Here is a 21,762-nt window from a genome sequence, read left to right on the forward strand (position 1 = left end):
CAAGAGTTGGTCAATCAAAAAAAACTAGACTGTTTACACAGTAAGAATTAGATAACTTTCAAATATTTATAATTTAGTAATTAAGAAACTACATAAATAGTTAATCATATAAAATTAATTATAATCAAAATACTGGAATGTGGGTGTTGAGAAGAAATAAACATCAAAATACTAGATTCTCAACCTGTTACATTTCTTTTTCTGAGGGCTAAATCCTTTGATTAAGATAAATGAATGAGTATAAGATATATGTCAAAATTTTTGAAACTAAACAACAGAATCATTTTTACTATTAGGATATGTCTATATTTCAGATATTTATTAACAAAAGTGAAGCAAACAGGAAATTTCTAAGTTGTTTTTTTACTGCATAATATTTTAGAGTATGGAACAATTTTCATGAACAAAACTGGCAGATAATTTATTTTTTAAATAAAGCAAGTATTGATGTTAATTTTCTTGAAAATTCTTTTAAGAAATGAGAATGAATGCATAGATAACAAATCAGAAACTCATTTTGACATTTTCATTAAAAAGGTAGAGCAGATATTTTAGATAAAATCATGTTCATGAAAAAAAGCTATTCTGAGCCCAGATATTATGGAACATGCCAACTATTTTGAAAAGTGCCAAAGATGGGTCATAGTATTAGTAATGAGAATACAACTCCAAATATGACAAACTGAATGATTAATTCTTTTGTAATGTGAAGGATTCTTTTTTCCCTTTTAAGTCAATTACAACAACCAATCTCTTCTATTTTCAGTAATGAATTGTTATTAGAGACACAGTCTAGTCAAACATATATGGATCCTGATTTAGTCACTTTCTACTGATAAAACGTTGATGAAGTTACTGAAATTCTCTAAGATTCTGCTCACTCAGCCTAAAAATGTGGGTAATAATAAATGCTATCATTATGAAGTGGTTGTGTTGATTAAAGGAAATAATGCACGTACACCACTAAGAACAATACCTGGCAATCAAAAATGTGATATCTCTAAATCATTTTAACTATTAGAGCAGATGAGCTGTGGTTCATATAAGTATGTGTAAAATATTTAGAAAGATGGAACTATTAGAAGCACTCATATTACTAGCTAGTGTTATCAAATTTCTCAATTCTTGCTGTTTCAAACTGTCTATCACTGCATTCCTTACCTTTTCTCCAACACCACCAACTGAACCAATGGATCCTGGAGGTCCTTGTGGTCCCTGCAGTGTAGGAAAAGGAATATAGTTATCCTTAATCTTGTAATAAAATGTAAATTAATATATATATATCCTGTTGTTCTCAAAGGGAGAGAAATATCATGCAAGAATATTACAATTCACTTGAAAGATGACACAAAATGATGAATTTTATTGAGTTGCCAAATATACTATATAGCAAATAATTTGATTATACTAAATTGATTTTCAAATTCACCAGAATTTTGGCAATAAGGCAGGAGACTTTGCAACTCTAGTCATGTCATTTGATATTTTGAACATAATTCCAATCTCTCTGCCCATTGAACAGATCAGATTTAGAGGATGATTTTGTAGATTTTTTTAGTGGATCAAAATATGACTCTGGTTAACAATTATGTAATCTGTGCAAAAAACAATATAAACTATCTCTTAGTCTTTAAACTACTTAGGGGGAATTAAAACCTAAAAGCATTTTTAGCCTACTCTATTTACCCAGTTCTGGTCTGCCAAAATTTAAAGTGGGAATAACAGAAGAGCAATAAAGACAAAAATAAATGACTTGTTCTTTGTGAAAAGGGAAAGTCAAATGGAAATAGAACATCAAAGCCTATAAATTTGTTAATGGTAACAATAAGATAAATAGGGCATTACTTTCCTGTAATATTGGAACAGTCAGTCAACAATTAAGCTCAGGGGAGATCATCTTTATACAACTGAGAGGAAACATTTTTTACACGGTAAAAGATGCACATATTATCATGCACATATTACTCTGACATATTTTATAGAAGGAAAATAGAAAATACAAAACTTTTAGAAGGTAGATGCATACATAAAGGATATTTGGAGCATAGACCTAAGGTAGTACAATCAAGCCAATTACAACCGCCTCCTCAAGCAATTGTAAAAGATAAAGGTTAAATTGAAAATAATTCAGCAACACTGTACAGTTATTATGTGCAAGACAGTATGTTGAACAGAACAATGCAGTTCTTATTGCTAATATTTCTCAGTCACCAATAAATATTGGGTTGGCCAAAAAGTTAGTTTGGGTTTTTCTGTAAGATAGCACAGAAAAACAGGAACAAAATTTTTGGCCAACCCAATATATACTGAATGTAAATTTTGTACCTATATTGTATTTGTGGAGACTAGCTCCCTACAAAGGCTTTCTTTTCCTGTAAAATAAAATGTAGTGAGTAAATGATCCTTGAGCTCTTCTCGACTTAAACATTTAAGTGAAGTGTAATTATCTCCATTGTATGTTAGACACTACATGTTAAAATATCTATATAACTTCAAAATAATTAACATATTTCACAATCTTACATCAGCTCCATTGGGACCTTGAGGACCTCTTGGGCCTGGAGGACCAGGTGGACCCTGTAAGAGATGAATATTAAGGTTTATGAAGACTAAACTCAAATGCATTTCTGATATTTCCATTTTGCAATTAAGAAAACTAAAAAGTTTCAGTCTGCAAAATCACAGTCAATGTAGCATATCAGGGTTATAAGTCATTTGTGATGGATACAACATCATTTTAGCAAATGATTCTTTACACTTAGCTATGGGGAAATTAGAATTGCAGGAAAAACAATTGAAAATTAGAAAATTCTATTGTTACTATCTGGTACAATGACTTCATAATACAACTAGAAATATTTTATGCTAGAATGCTAGAGTATAAAATGAACATAAAGCTGGAAGAGGAAATGGTGCTTGAGTAGATTTAGAATTCATTAATTCTATACTTTTTATTTGTGTGTATGTATATATATATATTTTATGTCAGCTCTCATGTTACATATGCTAGAATTGGAATAAGATTAACTATTTAGTTGCTTTACTAAAACAAAGTTTCTCTCTCTTGGTTGTGCTTTAAGAGTACCTCAGGGCACTTTTTATAAAATACTGGTGGCCAGAACCCCTTACTTCAAGGTTGTTATTAAATTAGTCTGTTGTGAATCCCAGGACATTACTATTTTTTTAAAGGTCACGGTTTATTCTAATGTCATGGTTGACAAGTTTCTCTACTATTAGCTATTACCGTAGGTCAGAGAGAATGTATTAATGATTCAGGGAACCACAGCAAGCATATTTAGAGAAGAGCTTGCTATGTAACTGATGCTGTTTGAAGTATTAATTAGTTATTTGAATCAGCACTATATAAGTTTCTTGTTTTTAAGTTTATGTAATATGGATAATTTCTTATTTGAAGAAAATGAAATCTAACATGCAAGTATAAAAATATCAAAATATGTATTCTGAAGGAGGCAAAAATTGGTTGCAGTGTTTTTTGAAGGGAAAGACCAGATAGGAAATGTATTCATTACATTTCATTATAGATTTCAATGACCTTGGCTAATTGTTTCCTTGTCTAAGATAGTGTTTATTCAACAAATATATATATTTCAAGTTTTTAGTTGAAATATTAGACTTAGAGCAGAAAGTCAGAATCAATACATGAAATTTTTATCTCATAGCATTCTGATTAAGACAGAGTTCCTTCTTAAATTAAGAATTTGTGTCAAAGTATAATTAATTTTTGATACTGTGTTAACATTTGCTAGTTATCTAAACCCTGGGTGACTATTACCTATTATTTACTGTTTCACATCAATGTCCAGAGCTAAAGACTAATAAATAACTGAAGCATGGCAGTTTATATACACTGCAACAATAAATACACATCAAAATAAAAAATGTATAACAATATATCAACCAAAGAATGCCATATATGTATAAAACACTACTCCAAAGTGAGAAAGAGAAAAGATAGAGAAATAGTCCAGACTGTGAGAGAGACTTCAATAGCAGAAGATAAAAGTTTGAGTGAGGAACAGGGAGGCATCAATCTGAAAAGTCATAGCCTTTAGGACTACTCTGTTCATATTAATAAACTTTAAGAAAGGTGTTAGTAATGTGGAAATTCACAGCATACATCAATCCCAAAACATAAAAACTTACCATGGGACCGACATCCCCATTTTCACCTTTTTCACCAGGTGGGCCTGGCAGACCCTAAGAAAATGTAGCAGAAAAACAGTAAGAGTCATTCAAGTATTTAAAAAGAAATACTTGGTTAACTTCTAATATAGAATTAAAAATTAAAGATAAATAAGAACATGGAAATTAAGACTCAAACTATCATTTGTCAAAATACTTATAATGCAAGTATTTACTAAATATGATGGAATCTTATATCTACATTCAAAAATAAAATTTATGTTTTGCATAATATTATACTGTTTGATTCCAGTTAAAAGAACTAAGTACATAATTTGGTCTGGGAATTTATGAATACCTAAACATTTCTCCATCTTTTATGAGTAGTATATGGAACTACCATTGTAAACATTTTTTTGAAAAATCTTGTCCCAAGTTACTCGTATTTTGGAAAACCTTATCCAGGTGAGGATTTTATAGTTAGCTACAGTCAAAACTTTTAAAAATAATTATTCCATCGAATATATATCCATGGTTACAAATAACTTCTGAACTTTTGATCTGTTAATTCCACTTCTGAATCTTAAAAACTCATAAAGCCATGAATTCTGACATATTATACTTCCTTTATTCTCTCAAATCCATTTCCTTTCTCTTCAATTTCAGTGTAATTGTTTAGGAGAGGTTTTGTGCTACTGAATAAACTAGGAGAAGCTGCACTCAAATTTCACCTGGCCCCATCTTTATGGGAAAATTATTTTACTTCCTCCTGCTCTTCCTAACTAGTTCTCCCATGCAGAGCTGTTTATATTTCCTCTTTCATATCACAGTGATACTTTGCACATATTTGAATTGTTCACTTAAAAACACAATTATGCCACTTGTTTACATACTTATCCTCATGGGGCAGTGGTCTTTCAGATGTCAATTTTTTATCTCTAACAACTAGCAGAGGGCCAGGGAAAAACTGAGATTTTAATAAAATGTTGAAGTTATAATGAATGAATGAATTTTAAGAAAATAAATCAACAGGAAATGCTACATGCAATAAGATGCTTCTTGTAACACTAGCTATGATAGTTAAAGTTCTCAATTATTTCAGATGTTTAACCATAAGAAAACATACCTAAATAAATTTGGTTACATAAACTAATGGAATCTTATAAAGTATAATTATGATACTAATACTCTAAATATGAATAGTGTTTATGGTAAATATTTAGTACAAATATAAGCGAGTGTGCATAGTATAAATTTAACTGTGAAATATGTATTAAAATAGGTATGATGACTATTGGACAGAAATAGTAAAAGTGGCAATAGGTTTTAATATGGTAGAATTACGTATTGTTTTAATTTTTAAAATGTTTTTAGTGTTACCGTCATGTATATAAATCATACATTTTATACACATTTTAATGTTTTTACAATAGTATTTCAGATATAATCTATTTACAAATCTATATAAACTATTTTACAATAGTATTTTGGATATAATGTAGAATCTATTTAAGATATAATCTATATTAAGATATAATCTATTTGAGATATAATCTACTTAATATTTCATATATAATCTATTTTAGTGTTACCATTATGCAATATAAATCATACATTTTACACACATTTTAACGTTTTTACAATAGTATTTCAGATATAATCTATTTAAAATACTATTTTATAATAGTATTTCAGATATAATCTATAAAATAAAAAATACCCAATACAAAAACTCTACATTTTTACTGGTATTTTAGTAAAGTTACTGACTTGGCCCCATATGTGGCTACAAGTTATTTGACTAAAGCCTGCAGTAATAAATATATTTTACTTATTAATAGTAAACATGTACACCTGAAATAGCTGAAACATGAGTTTCAAAAAGTAACACTTACCTTGTATGGATAGATGACAGTCCTTGATATTTTTATTCTATTTTACCTTATTCTATTTCATTTTTTAATGCTGATAATAACCCACTAAGTTGTTTTTGTGACCTACCAATTCCATATGACTCAGTATGGAGAGAGAGTACTTTACTGAGGGTATTTGTAAACTTTATTAATGTTCCATATATTCATTTCTATGAGGAAATCTTAATTACTGATTTATAATAGACAACATATATCAGAATTTCACTTATTTTTTCTCATAAATCAGTTAGATGTCTAGGAAAACAGCCGATCATATATATGCCCCAAATAGTTATTGTTGTCTGATGCTAGCTTCTAGAATTACTAGAGAAGTTCCCAGTAAGTTTCCTGGGAGGAAATAGCCAGGTAGCGTTTCTGATTTTAGCCTGCTTAAAAAGTATTTGAAAGCGATCACTGAAATTTTAGATTCCAGGATCCACAACCTAAGAGATTCTAATTCATTGATGGAGCACATGAACTCAAATTCTTAAACAGGAAAGTAGATTTTAACACAGATGGAATAAACATTTCAGTGTAAGTCCATTTCCTTAAGTAGTAAGCATTACAACTTAAACATAATTAAGTTCTTATAAACACTGTATAAATTAACAATCATATTCCTTATCTTTTGCACAGGTTTCTACCATCTTTAGTACAGAGTGCATCTGATTTGGGTAATTGAATGGTATATAAATCGATCCTCAAATTGAATGGTATATGAATATTAGTTCACAGTTGTCTTTTATTTCTGTAAGAAGCCCAGTCTGCATTGCCATCTTTTATTCATGCATATGATTATTCCTAATATTAGTTCAATAGAAACCTCCCAATAGAAAAATATTGAAGTATTTATTTCTTTTTATGAAATTTGATTATAGTTCGAGTTAAGACAGAATGTTCTTATTATTAAAATTAATAGAAACATAATGAGTCAGATTCTCTTGTTGCAGGAACTAAACGTGCAAAATGACACTCCATTGTTAATCACTTTTCATATGTCCTAACTTTTCCTAGGGAGTAATTTATGCATGGAGAGATTCTGTTTTAAGGTCTGTCAATTTAAAATCATTTACTACTTAAGTGACAAAATGAAAAAATGAACTCAGGCCAAGAACTCTCATTCTATATGTCTCCTTCATATGCAGGCAAATAGTAAACATCAAATTGAAAAATCAAGTCATTTAAACAGAATATTAGATTATTATTATTTATGTCTATTATAATTGCTAACATCTATTCTGCCATGAAGACTCAATTAAAGGATGCAGATGTGATTTTGAATATGCTAATTATATCAGCATCTTTTCAGATTCCTGACTTACAGAGGTAGCAGTGGGAAAAATATAATCAATTTTTTGGGAACTGATTTCTTGAGTCACCCTCATCAAAGAGCACATTTCTTACTCTGTGGAAATGAAGACTTTTTAACATAATATTTTGTAAATATAAGCTACAAGGCATCTTTTTTAATCATGAGAACTAAATTTCTAAATTACAATCTTATAGAATTCAGAATCATCATTAAATCAAAAATGAATGGTAAGGGCTTCCCAGGTGGCACAGTGGTTAATAATCCACCTGCCAATGCAGGGGACATGGGTTCAATCCCTGGGCCAGGAAGAGCCCATATGCTGCGCAGCAAACTAAGCCCATGTGCCACAACTACTGAGACTGCTCTAGAGCCTGTAAGCCACAACGATTGAGCCCATGTGCCACAACTACTGAAGCCTGAAACTACAGAATCTCTCCATGCATAAATTACTCCCTAGAGCCTGTGCTCTGCAACAAGAGAAGCCACCACAATGAGAAGCCCGCTCAGTGCAACTAAGAGTAGCCCCTACTTGCCGCAACTAGAGAAAGCCCGCAAAGCAACGGAGACCCAACGCAGCACATAAATAAATAAATAAATAAATAAATAAATAAATAAATAAACTTAATTAAAAAATTAAAAGAAAATTGCAGTTACTTTAATTTAAAAGAAAAAGAATAGCAATATATCCATTGGCAATCTAATTTTTAATGCCTTGTTTTCAGATATGTGTGCTTCTCATACATATGTTATATACATACTTATATAAGTATATAACATATAAAGAAGTTTTTTTATTATTTTCTTATTTATTGTTGCTTATTTATTATTGCCTAACAAGTATAAAAGGGTTAAACACAAATATGAAATGAAGTTTTTATATTTTCCAAGTTGAAAAATAATTATTTTGGCATTAAAAAAAAGTAGAACATTATAATATCATGTTCACTGGTAGACACCCATTGAATGATATAACAATAATTGTTATGATAATATACTTATATTTTTACAATATAACTTGTATAATTATGTATATAATAATCTAATTAATATTAAAAACCAATATTCTATGACATGAAAATAAAGATAATAATTAAATTTATATGAATTCAACTTTTACTTACTTTTCTACAACTTCACAAAAATTTAACAACAATGAACTAGATGATTTAATTTAATCACTTCTAAAATTGCTAATATGGCATAACAAAAATCCATATGGCACCCTAATATCATTTAAAACAAAATTTTATAATCTTTTAGAGGATCACTAGATAGGTATCAAATAAGCAAGTGGAAGAAGAAAGCCAGATGTTTCCAAAGTTTGTAGGAAGCAGGTAACACCACATGGAAGTGTGGAAAAACAACTCAGAACAGGAGAGGTCTACTATGCAATGTTTTGCCTAACAACTCAGTTGTAAGCCATATCGGAATGAAAATTTCTTAGCCTACAATGTTTTACAATTTCATATTTCCTCTCCTGAGTGTGTTTCATAAAATACAAATTATAATTCTAAATTTAAGAAGTTATTTTAAATGACCAATTTATTGTTAATTTGTTTATTTTACCTATTATTTTCGAACATTTGCTATTGGCAGTTTCTGTTGATAGTTGTGATTGACAGTTTACTATTTCTCAAAAGACTTTTAGTTTCTGCTAACCATCTGGAGTATTAATTTTCCTGCTATGAGATGTGTGAAAGAACCCTTCTAGCATCTTGCTTTTAACTATCACACTTAAAGAAGATTGTCGTTCATTTTCCAAACACAGTGATGATGGAGAAAAGAGGTGTTCTCACCACAACTAGAGAAAGCCTGAGAGCAGCAGCGAAGACCCAACGCAGCCAAAAATAAAATAAACCCCCCCCCAAAAAACCAAAAAACACTGTACTGTTTCACAAGTAGGAAAAAAAAGAAAAAAGAAAAAGGAAAGGAGGTGTTATACCTACGATGGGGCTAAATAAACTCCAGAAACAGAAACCAGCACTGATGCAGCTTCAGAAAAATTAATAATAATTGATTAAAAGCAGTTAAAGTTCAGATATACATTTAAGTAAAACAGTCATTCTACTTAAACTTTCTACCCAAGTTCTCAGATAGAAAAAGGAACACTGTTTTGTTTTACATCCTCTAGAAAAGTAAGTGGAGGGTGAAAAGAAAGTGGGAATGACAGGGTGTACAATGCAGAGAACATCTTACCTGAAGACCTATGGGACCAGGAGGTCCTGGGAAACCTCTGGCACCTTCATCACCTTTTTGTCCAAACATCCCCTGCTGACCTCTGGGACCTGGCTCACCATCACCTCCCTAGAGAAGACCAATAAAAATGATTACAAACTGGAAAAATCATGATTCTGCTACAAGTCATCATAAAAATATAGCCATTTCCAATTTAATCAAAGCTGGTCTATTTATAAAAACCGTAGGTTAAATTTCTATTATCTGCTGCAAATAAAGCACCATTGTTTTTTTGCTTACATTATTTGATTCCAGGATATGACTGATTTTGATTTTCTCATGTATGCCAAGTGAAGTGAAAGCTCTTTAACAAGTGAAAATAATGTTCAGAACTTCCTACAAATTAAGTACTTCTCAACGGGTTACTACCTCTTTTCAAATGAAGTCACAGTGTTTTTTGTTTATAAAGATCAGCTTGGTTAGCTATATTAGATAATTTAAACTTGATTCAATGTTAAGCACACAAACAAATTTATTACCACATGAAATGGACTGGTTATGTGACAGTTCATAAATCTCATCAGAGAACAGTAAGGATTGAGATTTGCTGAACAAAAAGGAATACTTACAGCAATTCCAGGGGCACCAACTGGACCTTGAAGACCTGGGGGACCAGGAGGACCCTGTGGTGAGATAAAAATCAGTAATTATGAAACTGAAGCCAGAAGAGCCTCAGCTACATAGTGCAGAACATTTGGTTGATCGAAATCTATTAAACATCTCTACACTTCTTAGGAAAAAAAAAATTGGTTTTTGCATTTAGTGCAGTCAACCATTATTTATTTTACTCCTTGAGACTCAGACTTGCCTACTTGTAATCAATTTTAAATTGGAAGTTATCAAAAGCATTCTCATCTGTAATGTGGATATTTTAAAATGGATTTCTATGCTAATATAAATGATGTTGAAGTTTCACATTTGAATATCTTCAAAATACCAGATTTCTTTAATGAGATATGTATGCTTTGCAAAAAGCACATGAAAAATTCATCCATATGCTGTCCTCTAAATGAAAAATAGGATGTGGGGGATTTTATACAGACAGAAAGTAGTGATATATGAAACCTTAGAATTTTCTTCATATATAAACACAAGCAAACTCAGTGTTCTATATTAAGTATACTGGAACTCCTTATTTTGAGCAATAGATTTCACTATAGATTTATGAGTCCTACATGCATAAATATTTCTTCTTAACAGTCCTTTTTTTTTTTTTTAACATAAATAACTGATCAGGCACTATAACAGATCCAGACACTAAAGAGTCATTGGATTGTATTGCTCTTTTTCTTACAACTGCCACCCAGTGGGAAGAGTACTTAAAGCATAGGCTCTGGAGGTGTGGTGCAGGGACCACTGGGGTACCTGAGGCCCTGTCAGGTTTCCACTAGGTCAAATTCCTTTTCATAACAACACTGAGATAGTGTCTTTAAACCACATGGTATTTGAACTAACGATGCAAAAATAATGGAGGATAAAATTGCTGATGCTTTAGTCTCATTTTGTGGCTTTTAGGGTTGGCATTATTGCATTTCTTAGCTTTGAAAAGAGGTTTTATTAAAATTGACTGAATCTCAAACTGAATAGTTACCACAGAGGTAATATAGTAGTAATATTATAATCTTTGGAGAGGTAAGGGAATAGTAATATGAAAAAATATCCATGGTTAATAGCAAAAGGAGTTAAATGAATAATGTCCCTCAATAAGAAGTAGGAAACTTACATTTTCTCCTTTGTCACCCTTGCTGCCTTTTTGTCCTGGTTCACCGATTTCACCCTGCATTTGAAAGATTTGAGTTAAAGTTTATCTCAAACATGCCATACCTGCCATTGCATTGTCATCACTATTATCTTATGATTAAATTTTACTTTAACATAATTGCGTGCTAATATTTAACATCACTCATTTAATGAGCCTGCTTCTCAATTTCTAATATTGACTATTATTACTTCCTGGTATTGATTAGTATATAGACAAACAAAAGTCAACTGAACTTTGAGGAATATTGCAACTGGATTTTTAATTCAAAAAATCAATTTTGCCTGAAATATGACCAGTATAAACTGATAACGGAAATTCATTGATTTATATAAAAATATAATTTCCCAGTAATCAAAAATCAATTATTTTTCCTCCTAGTTTTCCAACTGCTAAAATGTTGCATGTTATCAGAGCACTGGTTAACAACTTTTGCTACATAATTCTGCAATAATATTAGAAAATATATTCAGTTCATACACAAAAAACACAGCTATGTGTTCAAAATCAAGAGCTTAGAATCTCTACTTACTTATTTGTAAAAAATAGAGAAGTACAGGATTATCATATACATATGCAGCTCATTCTTAAATTTTAACTCTGCAATATCCAAGACACCACTGCTAAATGTATGCAATTATTTAATTTAATTAATTTCACATTTATTTCAGAAACATATATATTTAAAAGTAGATACTCAATTTTGTCATCTGCTATTTTTTCTCACTACCATTGTTCTTGTCTTGTTTATATCCCACTTTCTATTTCATGGGATAATGCTAATTCTCAACCTCTAAAATAAAACATTTGAGCATAAGGAAACTGTATTGAAACTCTGAAAAAGATATCTTCAGATTTGATATCTAATCTTAAAAAAGATTACATCCAGGATTCTTGAGAAAATATTTTTCACAGGATATACTAACATGAATAAAGAGCACTCACCTTGTCTCCATCTTCTCCAGGGGAGCCCGCAGGCCCAGCAGGCCCCGGGAGACCCACAGGACCTTGTACTCCATCTCTCCCTGCAGGGCCTTGGGGACCTTTTTCTCCCTGCATTGAAAATCCAGCAGGTCATTACTTTGCTGTAAGAAACCTATAAGTTAGCTATTGTTAAAATTTTTAAGTACAGCTGCAATAGTCATACTCTGGCTTCCCTATTTGACAGGGAAAAATTGCTTTTATTTTCTCCTAAAATATATTTTCCCAGTAGCAAACGATAACACCAAAGATCCTTACATTCTTTTGTACTAAGAATACAATCATTGTTAACAATTTATGAATCTCAAGTTATGGGTCACAAAAACTATTGAGTCAACTTGGAACTTTTCCTTCAATCACACATTTTCAAATCAAGCATTATATATTGATAAACCAGATGCTTGATGTTTGTGAAAACTTACTGACCCTTTACTCTTCTGTGCTGCTACTGACATAACTAGGTAGTGGCTGTTAGGCCTCAAAAACCATAAAATGCATTTATTCATATGCCCAACTTTATAATATGCTTTATGTGTATGTTTAAACAAATGTTTCATGCATGGATTTTTCTAGATTTTCATATTTTGATTCACTGTTGCTTTTACTGATTCAGAATGACTAGGTTATTGGCTTTTTAAAAATTTTTGTTTATTTTTTGACATGGCATTATTTTCCTCTTTTAAAATTTAACCACATTGTGTAGTTAAAAAAGTAAAGCCTTGGTAATGAAAATGGCAAAAAATCCTTTCAGAGCTTAAATTATTTCCTAAAAGTCAAGACTTCATCAGTTCTGCACAAAGTTATTCCTGATTGCACTAGATGGTTCTATCTTTCCTCTTGTTATACAAGCTAGGAATCTATGTCATTAGTTCCTGCCTTTACATTAGCCTGCTCCCCCCACCCCTTCCCTTGCCACCTCCTGCCCTTTAATGACGACTAGGTTTTACCTTTTGAATATATTTGCTTCGCGTTATCTCCACAACTAACATCTTATCCCAAAATACTAGTAGCATTCCTCTAACTATTGAAATACTTCCTTCCTATCTCACATCTATTCTTACTTCCAAACTATTCCTTGTGCTGTAACCAGAGAGACAATCAGATCATCTTACCAACATTCTTTTTAGTCAGTTTACTTGTTTGCCACTCCGAAGATAAAGACCAAACCGCTAGCGTGGTCTACCCATTACCTGGCTCCTACTACCCGTGGAGCAGCATCTAGTCTCCCCTTTTCCTTGCTCTGTGTATTTCAACCCCTCTGGACCTTGTTCTAGTTAAACTTGATGCCATACCCTTCCTATCGCTTGGCCTGAGTGCGTGTCGTTCATTTGGCCTGGAATGCCCTGGGAGGACCCTCTGCTGTGTTAATTCCTCCTCATCTTTATCATTCCATCATCTATATCCCATCCAAATAAAGGCTCTGCTTCCAGCTTGGGTCACTCTGATATAAGCTGACATATCCCAGTACATTTTAAAATATTTTTATATCATTTTTATATCATTGTTTGCAATTATTTAGGTACTTAGTGATTCTTTGCTTATCATCTAATGCCCCGTCAGACAATAAATTGTGTGAGGGCAGAGACTGTCTGTTTCTGTATTCCATTGTATCTCCCTGGCCTGTGGCCCAGAGTAGCCATTTAAGGAATATTTGTTGAGTTAGTTAATTGCTTAATGACAAAACAATGACAAAATATCTATAAAACAAAGTTAACAAGCTTATTATTTTGTTAGGTTCCATACAATGTTATTGTATTTTTCAAAACTATGCCATAAGATGGTAACTATGGTAACTATGCTACCTTTTATTTCCTTCAAATTAAATATTACATCTCAAACCTATCTCCACTCATAAAATGTGCTGTACTATTCATAGTGAATGTCACTATTTTGAACACAACAACTGATTTAGATATTTCTCCTTAATGGATTTCCTTGAGAGACTGAACTCCAAATAGATGCATTATCAACATAGCTTCCTATCTGTAGTCCTTGAATCCAATACCTCCCTAATACACTGAGTAGTTTTCTTCAAGAATCATTCTTTCCATCAAAATATTCCTATTAATGCATTTAGATAGAAGAGGTTTTCACTTTCTTTTCTTTACCTGCTTTCCAGCACCTTCCAAGCCCCAGTTTCTTATCTGGTTGATTAATTTGGGGATACCAATTAGGCCACAGTTATTGCCATAGGTCATGTGGATATTCATGGCTCTTGTCTCCATTTTCTTCCTTTCCAGGAGGTTGATTGGTAGGTAAGTGGACCAAGGACTTACCTTTCACAGATCACCATCTTATCTTTCTCTTTTTTTATGCAAGTCTTAACCTTCTGATAGTTATGTCAACCACAACTGGCATTCGCCACTGGCATTTGCCATCTATCTCCACAAAGATTAAATCATGTGTTGCTGCAGCTGCTGACTGCCTGTGCCCCCCTGAAATGTGTTCCGGGTGGAGAGCTGAAATGAGGCACACTGTGCTCTGTGAAAAGCTGGCAGAACAGGTTTTTAGATAGATATTATCAGGAGCCAAATTTATGAGCCCAATTCTTGTATCTCTTCATATCTAGAAAAACACTAAAATCCTTCATGGTGACGTCTGCCTCTCATGACTAGCAATAACCTGCATGAGACTAACAGAAAACTTCGGTAAACAATATGTGCTTGACACTGCGTTTTCCCCTTTCACATATATACGGATCTTCCCCCCTACCTCTTTGGAGCAGTTTCTCAGAGCTGTCTGGAATGCTGTCTCCAGGGCTGCAGTCCTCATTTTGCCCTAAATGAAACTTAACTCACAACTCTCAGGTTGTGCATTTTTTTAAGTCGACAGTTATATAACAATTTATAATACAAGTTGCTCAGAGGAGGTAAGATCCGAAATTTATATTTGGGTTTAGGAAGAGGTAAAAGGCCTCACTTAACATCTTAGCCAAAGTCTCCATCAGTTTTTACTAAACCTCTGCATGGAGGTCTATGGGTATTTTCCCCCAACACTTCCATAACCATTTTATGCTACAATCCCTAAATAGATCCCTTCTTCAAAAGTACTGCCTAATACCATGTCCAGCACTTAGTTGCTCTCAATAACTATTTGTTGAATAAAAGAACAATAGAATGAACAGCTTGGAGCTTTTGTTGGTGGTGGGAATCATTGAGAGAGGATGGATGGGCAGAGCATTCCCCCTCCCCCCCTACTCACAATAGGGGGGAATACCACCAATCACCAACAAAACCCAGGCCAAATCTTAGCTCTTAAAAGGGCTTCTGTCAGTAATTTCTCCTCTGTATCACCAAAGTAATTTATTATCATTTTAAATACTTTTCCACATGCTTGTCTTTTACTTTTTCCTCATGAAGTCAAGCATTTAACCACATTAAAACCCAGCATTCAACTTATTATCTTCACAGAATTCTTGACTTCTCTAATAAGTATATTCTCAATTTACATATAAAGCAATGCACCTCCATTTTATCTGTATGCATTCTTCATTGCATTGCGCCAAGATATAGGTGCCCTGGATTTTTTAATGAACTTGTATAGAAGGGTCTGATTCTATGTCTTTTATATTCCCTCTCAGTGCATAGTATACTATAAAAGTTTTATGGACAAGTCTTTAGTTTCTAAGATTGGCTGAAAAGTATAGAAAATGTAAGAAGGAAACAAAGAACAAATTTTTTTTATAGTTGTCTATTAACATCTCAGAAAATAATGTCTAAATTTTCACCAAATTTACTAAGCTGGAAATACATTGCTTTAAAAAATTCTCAGCAATTAAAAGTGCCTTTTCTGTCACTCAAACATTCTAGCCACGGGTGATACGGTCCTATTCTAATAATCTAAATGTTTCTAAAAGGTAGTAGATTACAGAAAAACAGCCATTTTAGTATGGAAATACTTAGTAAATATCACAGACAGTAATGTCAATGGACAATGAAAGCAACTTGCTCAATCTGACTCAACTTGCTAAAGCCTTAGTGATTAAAAGGTATCTTGAAGATTATAGGCTTAAACTAGATAATTTATGTCAAGACTTACATATACACAAAAGTATCAAACTCATATTTTTGCATACAATGGTCAGCAATTTTTATATAAATTTACTGAAAAAGTTTGTGTTTTAACCTTGGAGGATGAGAGATTGCTTTATTTTTCTTAGAAAATTAACATGATTTAGTCAAAAGCAGGAATAAAATTAGGGAAGAAATCTTGATGAAACATAAACCTAATGAACAGAATATAGCCACAATTATTAAATAAATATAAGATAAAATAATTGACCAGATGTTTTCTATCTCATTCACTATATATCAAAACTCAAATTATATGAGAAGGGCAGCCACTTTCTATGCATTTCACTTATAGACTATGAAAGTGATTGGAAATGAAGTTGTATTACAAGAGGAGTGAAAAGTGCACACTTTTCTAATATAATGCAGCAAAGTATAGTTTTAATCAAAAATCCAATTTTATCTTTTAAAAGGAACAAAATCAGAAGACTTTTACATTAATAATATCCAACTCCCTCACAGGTATTAGGGTTCCATAAAATGTGGAAAAATGTCATCACGTTTAATTGAATTTGAAATTTTCTGTATTATAAATACAAAAAGAAGTATGTTTATATGCCAGGCACATATGCAATGGAGTATGAAGAGCTAATATCCTTGAAAAAAAAGTAATAACTTGTGCAGAGTGGCAGTATATTTCCTCCTTTAAATTACTTACAGGAGCACCTTTCTCTCCAGCTGGACCAGGAGGACCTTGAGGTCCTGGTCGCCCTGGCAAACCAATTGGGCCAGCTGTTCCCGCTGCTCCACGTTCTCCTGGTGAGCCCTAGTACAGGGGAAAAAGGTATTTTGTTATTTTTAACAGGAAAAGTTACACTTAAGAATCACTTTTTTAGTAGCGAGATCTTATAGTCACATAAAAGTCACCTTTAGACAATTTTAAGATCTCAGACAGGAACAGTACTCACAATTTAAAAGATAAAATTCTAACCCCAATATTAAGCACAGATACTCAAGAAATACTGATAAGAAAAATATTCCAAAGTTACTTAAATATTTTACAGATGTCTTTTTTCATTGGTGTTCACAATTGTTCACAGTGCTTTATAAAACATAAATCCTATTGTGTACCTTCCTACATAATTTTCTCCCTGTACTGTTATGACAGGATACACTGTCTAGACTAGCATTTTTCAAAGTGATTTCTGGACTTCACCTCAAATTTGCTGAATAACAATTTCAAAGTCATAAAAATGAATTCAGAAATTGTTATTACATTGAGGTACAAATATAATTTTTTACATAATAAGTTCAATAATCACCATCTCAGAACTTGGACTTTTTCCTAGAAATAAGTCCTTAAATTTATCTTAGAGTCCTGTAGGGACCATTGGGTTTTATTATGAACACTAACCAGATAATTCACATTTGATTAGGTAGGTCCAATTGAGTTTCAAAATAGATGCCATATATTTTCAATTAACTTGCTTTAAATATATCTAATATGTAAAACCTTAAAAAATGTGGATACTGCCTTCATATTAATACCTCTATCAACAATTTAAGAAAACATTATTTAAAGCAAGACTAAAAGAAACACAAATGTAGATTTACTAAGCCATGCAAAGCTCAAAGATAACCTATTTACCATTTGCAATTTTATCTAATGAAAGATAACAATATTGCCTTTGGATGAGATTCCTGGATGGCTGGCCAAGTTATAATTTATTGTTTTCAGGATTGAACTAAATGTGAAATATTAGAAAATATGACTATTAGCAGTTTTCCTTAATAATGGAGTCTAGATTATAACATCATTATTTTAAAACTCAAAGAAATGATTTATAAAAGCTGGAGAATACAGTATTTTCTAATATTATTCTTCCTATGTAATTATAAATCATTTTATGATACAAATATGAATTATTGACATTATTCTAATTTCTATTAGCTAGAGAATTAATTACATATGAACATAAGGACAATAATAATGACACCGATCTGTATTGATGTACTGCTTTACAGTCTAAAAATCAGTTTCATCATGAATATTTCCAAAGCATAAAATATTGACTGTATGCATCACATAATTTTAAATAATAATAATAAATGTAAGAACATAATAATAGAATTAGACATAAGCACTAGTTTTTTTATAAATTATGTGAACATTATGGATATGTTAAAAAATTTAATACCTAAATGTACTCATGTGTAGTCAGTAGGAATTTCCCAAATTTGCAGGAGAATATCAATTGAATGTATGCTTTCCATAGAGGATGTGGTACAAAATTAATAGAAATATGTATTATCTTAACTGGATACATGATGACTGACAAATTACATGAAAATAACTTACAGCTTTTACTTAAAAGAATGCTTATTAATTTTATAGTGAAGTATATTTAATATTTTAAAATAATCAATAGGTATTTTCACATATATCAAGAAGAGAAAGAATGCTAGTTTGAATCAATGATAATATGTATAGTTTGTAGATGTTATATACTATTTTTAATACAAACTTAACTATTTTAATTCCTCCCTTGAAGCATTCCTAATATTAAATTTCAGATTGCCATCTTGCTCGTGAAACTTGCATTAAAATTAACAATAAAAACCTTTTACTTTCTTGTAGTTAAAATATTGCTCCTGATGTTGTCACAGCTCATTAACTATGAAACAGTGGATGAAAACAAGAAGAGACATTTCCAATGTATATTTGTGCCCTAAAGTACAACTGCAATTTCCTCTCCCATTAGTTATTTCAAACAGTCTGTAAGTCTAGATGTCTTTGATAACAGCATGCTCTGGAATGATTTTATTTTATATACCTATAAATGAAAAATGAAAATCTCTGATGATACCTACTGATTAAGCACATGCTATTACCCACTTACAAATTGTATTTAAATATTCCCAAGTCAACTTTGAAAAGAATAAACCTTATGAATCCTTTAATCCGAATTGAATTACTGAAGAAATTCTGTTAAAAATAAAAATTTAAATCTGATATTAAAAAGAGAACCCATTTACACATTTAACAAAAATACAGTGAGACTCTACTCTCTTGTGACGCTGACTGGGAATACAAAACGTACTGTGGCAGGTATCAGCCCTTAACAAGTTTACACTGCAAATGCATTTTTTCCATGAAGAGTAGACTCTATAGTTATAGAATTTATTGCATTGCTCTATAACCAGCTCTAGTGAAGAACAGAGGGCTTTATATTTGTCAGATAAATGAACAACTACACCTAAGATGAATATGTCTGTTAAAGCATAGGTTAAATGAATAATAGACTCACAAAGATAAAATTTTTGCTTGTTTTTTAACTTGATCTTCAGCTCTTTGAGTACTTACTGGCATATAGCAAGCCCTAAGTAAATGTGTTAACTGTGTGTGTGATTTTTTCCTTTTCAGCACTGAAATCACTAGCTTTCCCATCTTGAAAATTGATTAATTTCTATTTGGCTCAATTTTGTCACCAATAAAATGGGGACAGAAATAATTTGTCCTCTGTTTTTTTCTGATATTAATGTGTTGATACATCTAAAGTCTATCTTAAAGTATGAATGCAACAGATGTTGGAGTACTATATGTACATGAACAGTTATATATTTCAAAAATAGATATGCAATCTCAAATGACTGCAGAAGTGAAATTTTATAGTAGAGAAAATTAAGATCCAGAATGGTATACGGTATATCTAAGGCCATGCTGTTAAAAAAAGAATAGAGCTTTTTCCACAAAACAGTATTTTTAATCCTACTTTCAACTGTTTACATACTCATCTCTAGATCAATAATAAATATTTTACCCATCAAAAGTGCTTAACTGAAAAGAACTCAGAAAAAGAGGCTGAAAACTATAAAAATATTTCCCCAATTTGTGATTTAAATACTAATGGACACATGGTAAATTAAAAGTTTTCTAAAGGTTTGAATGCAATTACAGGAATTATAATGACTGTAATATCATGAAGTATTCTGTTATTTTAATACTAAACAGCAACCCCTATAGGTCACTTATTTTCAATTGAATGTTGGACATTTACCTATGTTTAAAAGAGAGAAATTTACATTTTTCTAATAAGTGACCTTTCTTTAAGTTTATGTTAGCTTTATCCTCTTCTGCAGCCCTTTTCCCTAAACCTTGCAATGGTAATAAAACAAAAGTCAATAGCATCAGTTTATTTCCTTGGAGCAATGAGAATAGTGGTTATTTCTCTAACTTTTCAAACACAGGAGAACACCAGATAAATATTTTCTGTTATGTTCGCTGGGTGTTTCATATTCTGAGAAGCATTTGTAAAGTAAAGGAAAGAGGTAAACAGAGAAATCATCTCATCAGCATTCAGTTAAAAGGCAGCCCACTAGAGAGAAGAAACGAAGCATAAACACAAGTTCTTATGAACAGAGCTATACAAGTAGAAAGCAAAAAAAGAAAAAAGTCTGCCCCTCTCTTTTTAAAGCCAACTTGACGTTCATGGCAAAACTAGTTTGAGGTAATTCTCACTTTCCAGATTACATGTATTTGAGATCAGATAAGCTGAAAATTCAGATAAAATATCAAACATTACCAGAATTTAAAACACAAATTCTGAATTATTAACTTAAAGTCCCACAATGTCTCAGTCTTTGATCACTAATCCCACCACCATCTCGCTACTTGATTCCTCCTGACTGGATGCCTCCTGAGGTCTGACTGGATCCCAATAGAGAAAGTATGCTTTAACGTCAAAAAATAATAGCATATGACCTAGTTAGTAAGTGTAATCCTTCTAAAAATTTGTCTAGTTCCTTATCTGAGAAATAAGTAAAAAGCCAGTGAAAGCAAGGTTCTCCAGATTAAGATGTGGAAAAAAGAAGAAATAGGAATTATGATATGAAGGGCATATAAAATCCTAAAGAAAAGACAACAACAGGAAGAAATAATAGCACATGAAGAGGAAAAGAGAGAATATCAGGGGACAATCATGAAACAGGAGTCATAGAAAAGGGATAAAGACTGATACATTGCACAGTTGTGAAATCTTGGACATTTACCTTTTAGCAGCTATGTATCTGGCTCCCTGGTTGACCTTCTCCATGTTAACTCCTACTCCCGGTGGGGGGGAGGAAGAAATGTGATTGTAAGGACAGAGGGCTTTTCCTAGTACACTATTATATTTTTTAAAATCTCATTTTTAGAGAAATAACTGTTGACAATGAGGGGCTTTTTAAAATTTTATTATTATTTTTAACTTTTGGCCATGCTGCGCGGCATGTGGGATCTTAGTTCCCTGACCAGGGATCGAACCCTTGCATTGGCAGCATGGAGTCTTAACCACTGGACCAAAAGATTTTTTTTTTATCATAAAAAACACAGGAGGGAGAGATTACTTAGGGAATACATTTTCCTTGATT

At 31.9% G+C, this 21,762-nt stretch overlaps 1 protein-coding gene across 2 annotated transcripts in view; it reads right to left on the reverse strand.

The window, feature by feature from the left end:
- The window catches only part of COL11A1 (collagen type XI alpha 1 chain), a 207,414-nt gene that overhangs the window by 40,359 nt on the left and 145,293 nt on the right, over positions 1-21,762 (reverse strand). For both annotated transcript variants that reach the window (XM_057716879.1, XM_057717564.1), the window contains exons 42-49: positions 17,072-17,179; positions 12,308-12,415; positions 11,327-11,380; positions 10,173-10,226; positions 9,565-9,672; positions 4,165-4,218; positions 2,524-2,577; positions 1,162-1,215 (exon numbers count right to left, since the gene is read on the reverse strand). In XM_057716879.1, the coding sequence (XP_057572862.1) occupies positions 1,162-1,215; positions 2,524-2,577; positions 4,165-4,218; positions 9,565-9,672; positions 10,173-10,226; positions 11,327-11,380; positions 12,308-12,415; positions 17,072-17,179 (594 nt within the window). The remainder of the gene's footprint in view (positions 1-1,161; positions 1,216-2,523; positions 2,578-4,164; positions 4,219-9,564; positions 9,673-10,172; positions 10,227-11,326; positions 11,381-12,307; positions 12,416-17,071; positions 17,180-21,762) is intronic.

Source organism: Hippopotamus amphibius, chromosome 1 (genome assembly GCF_030028045.1).
Source record: "Hippopotamus amphibius kiboko isolate mHipAmp2 chromosome 1, mHipAmp2.hap2, whole genome shotgun sequence".
Lineage (NCBI taxonomy): Eukaryota > Metazoa > Chordata > Mammalia > Artiodactyla > Hippopotamidae > Hippopotamus > Hippopotamus amphibius.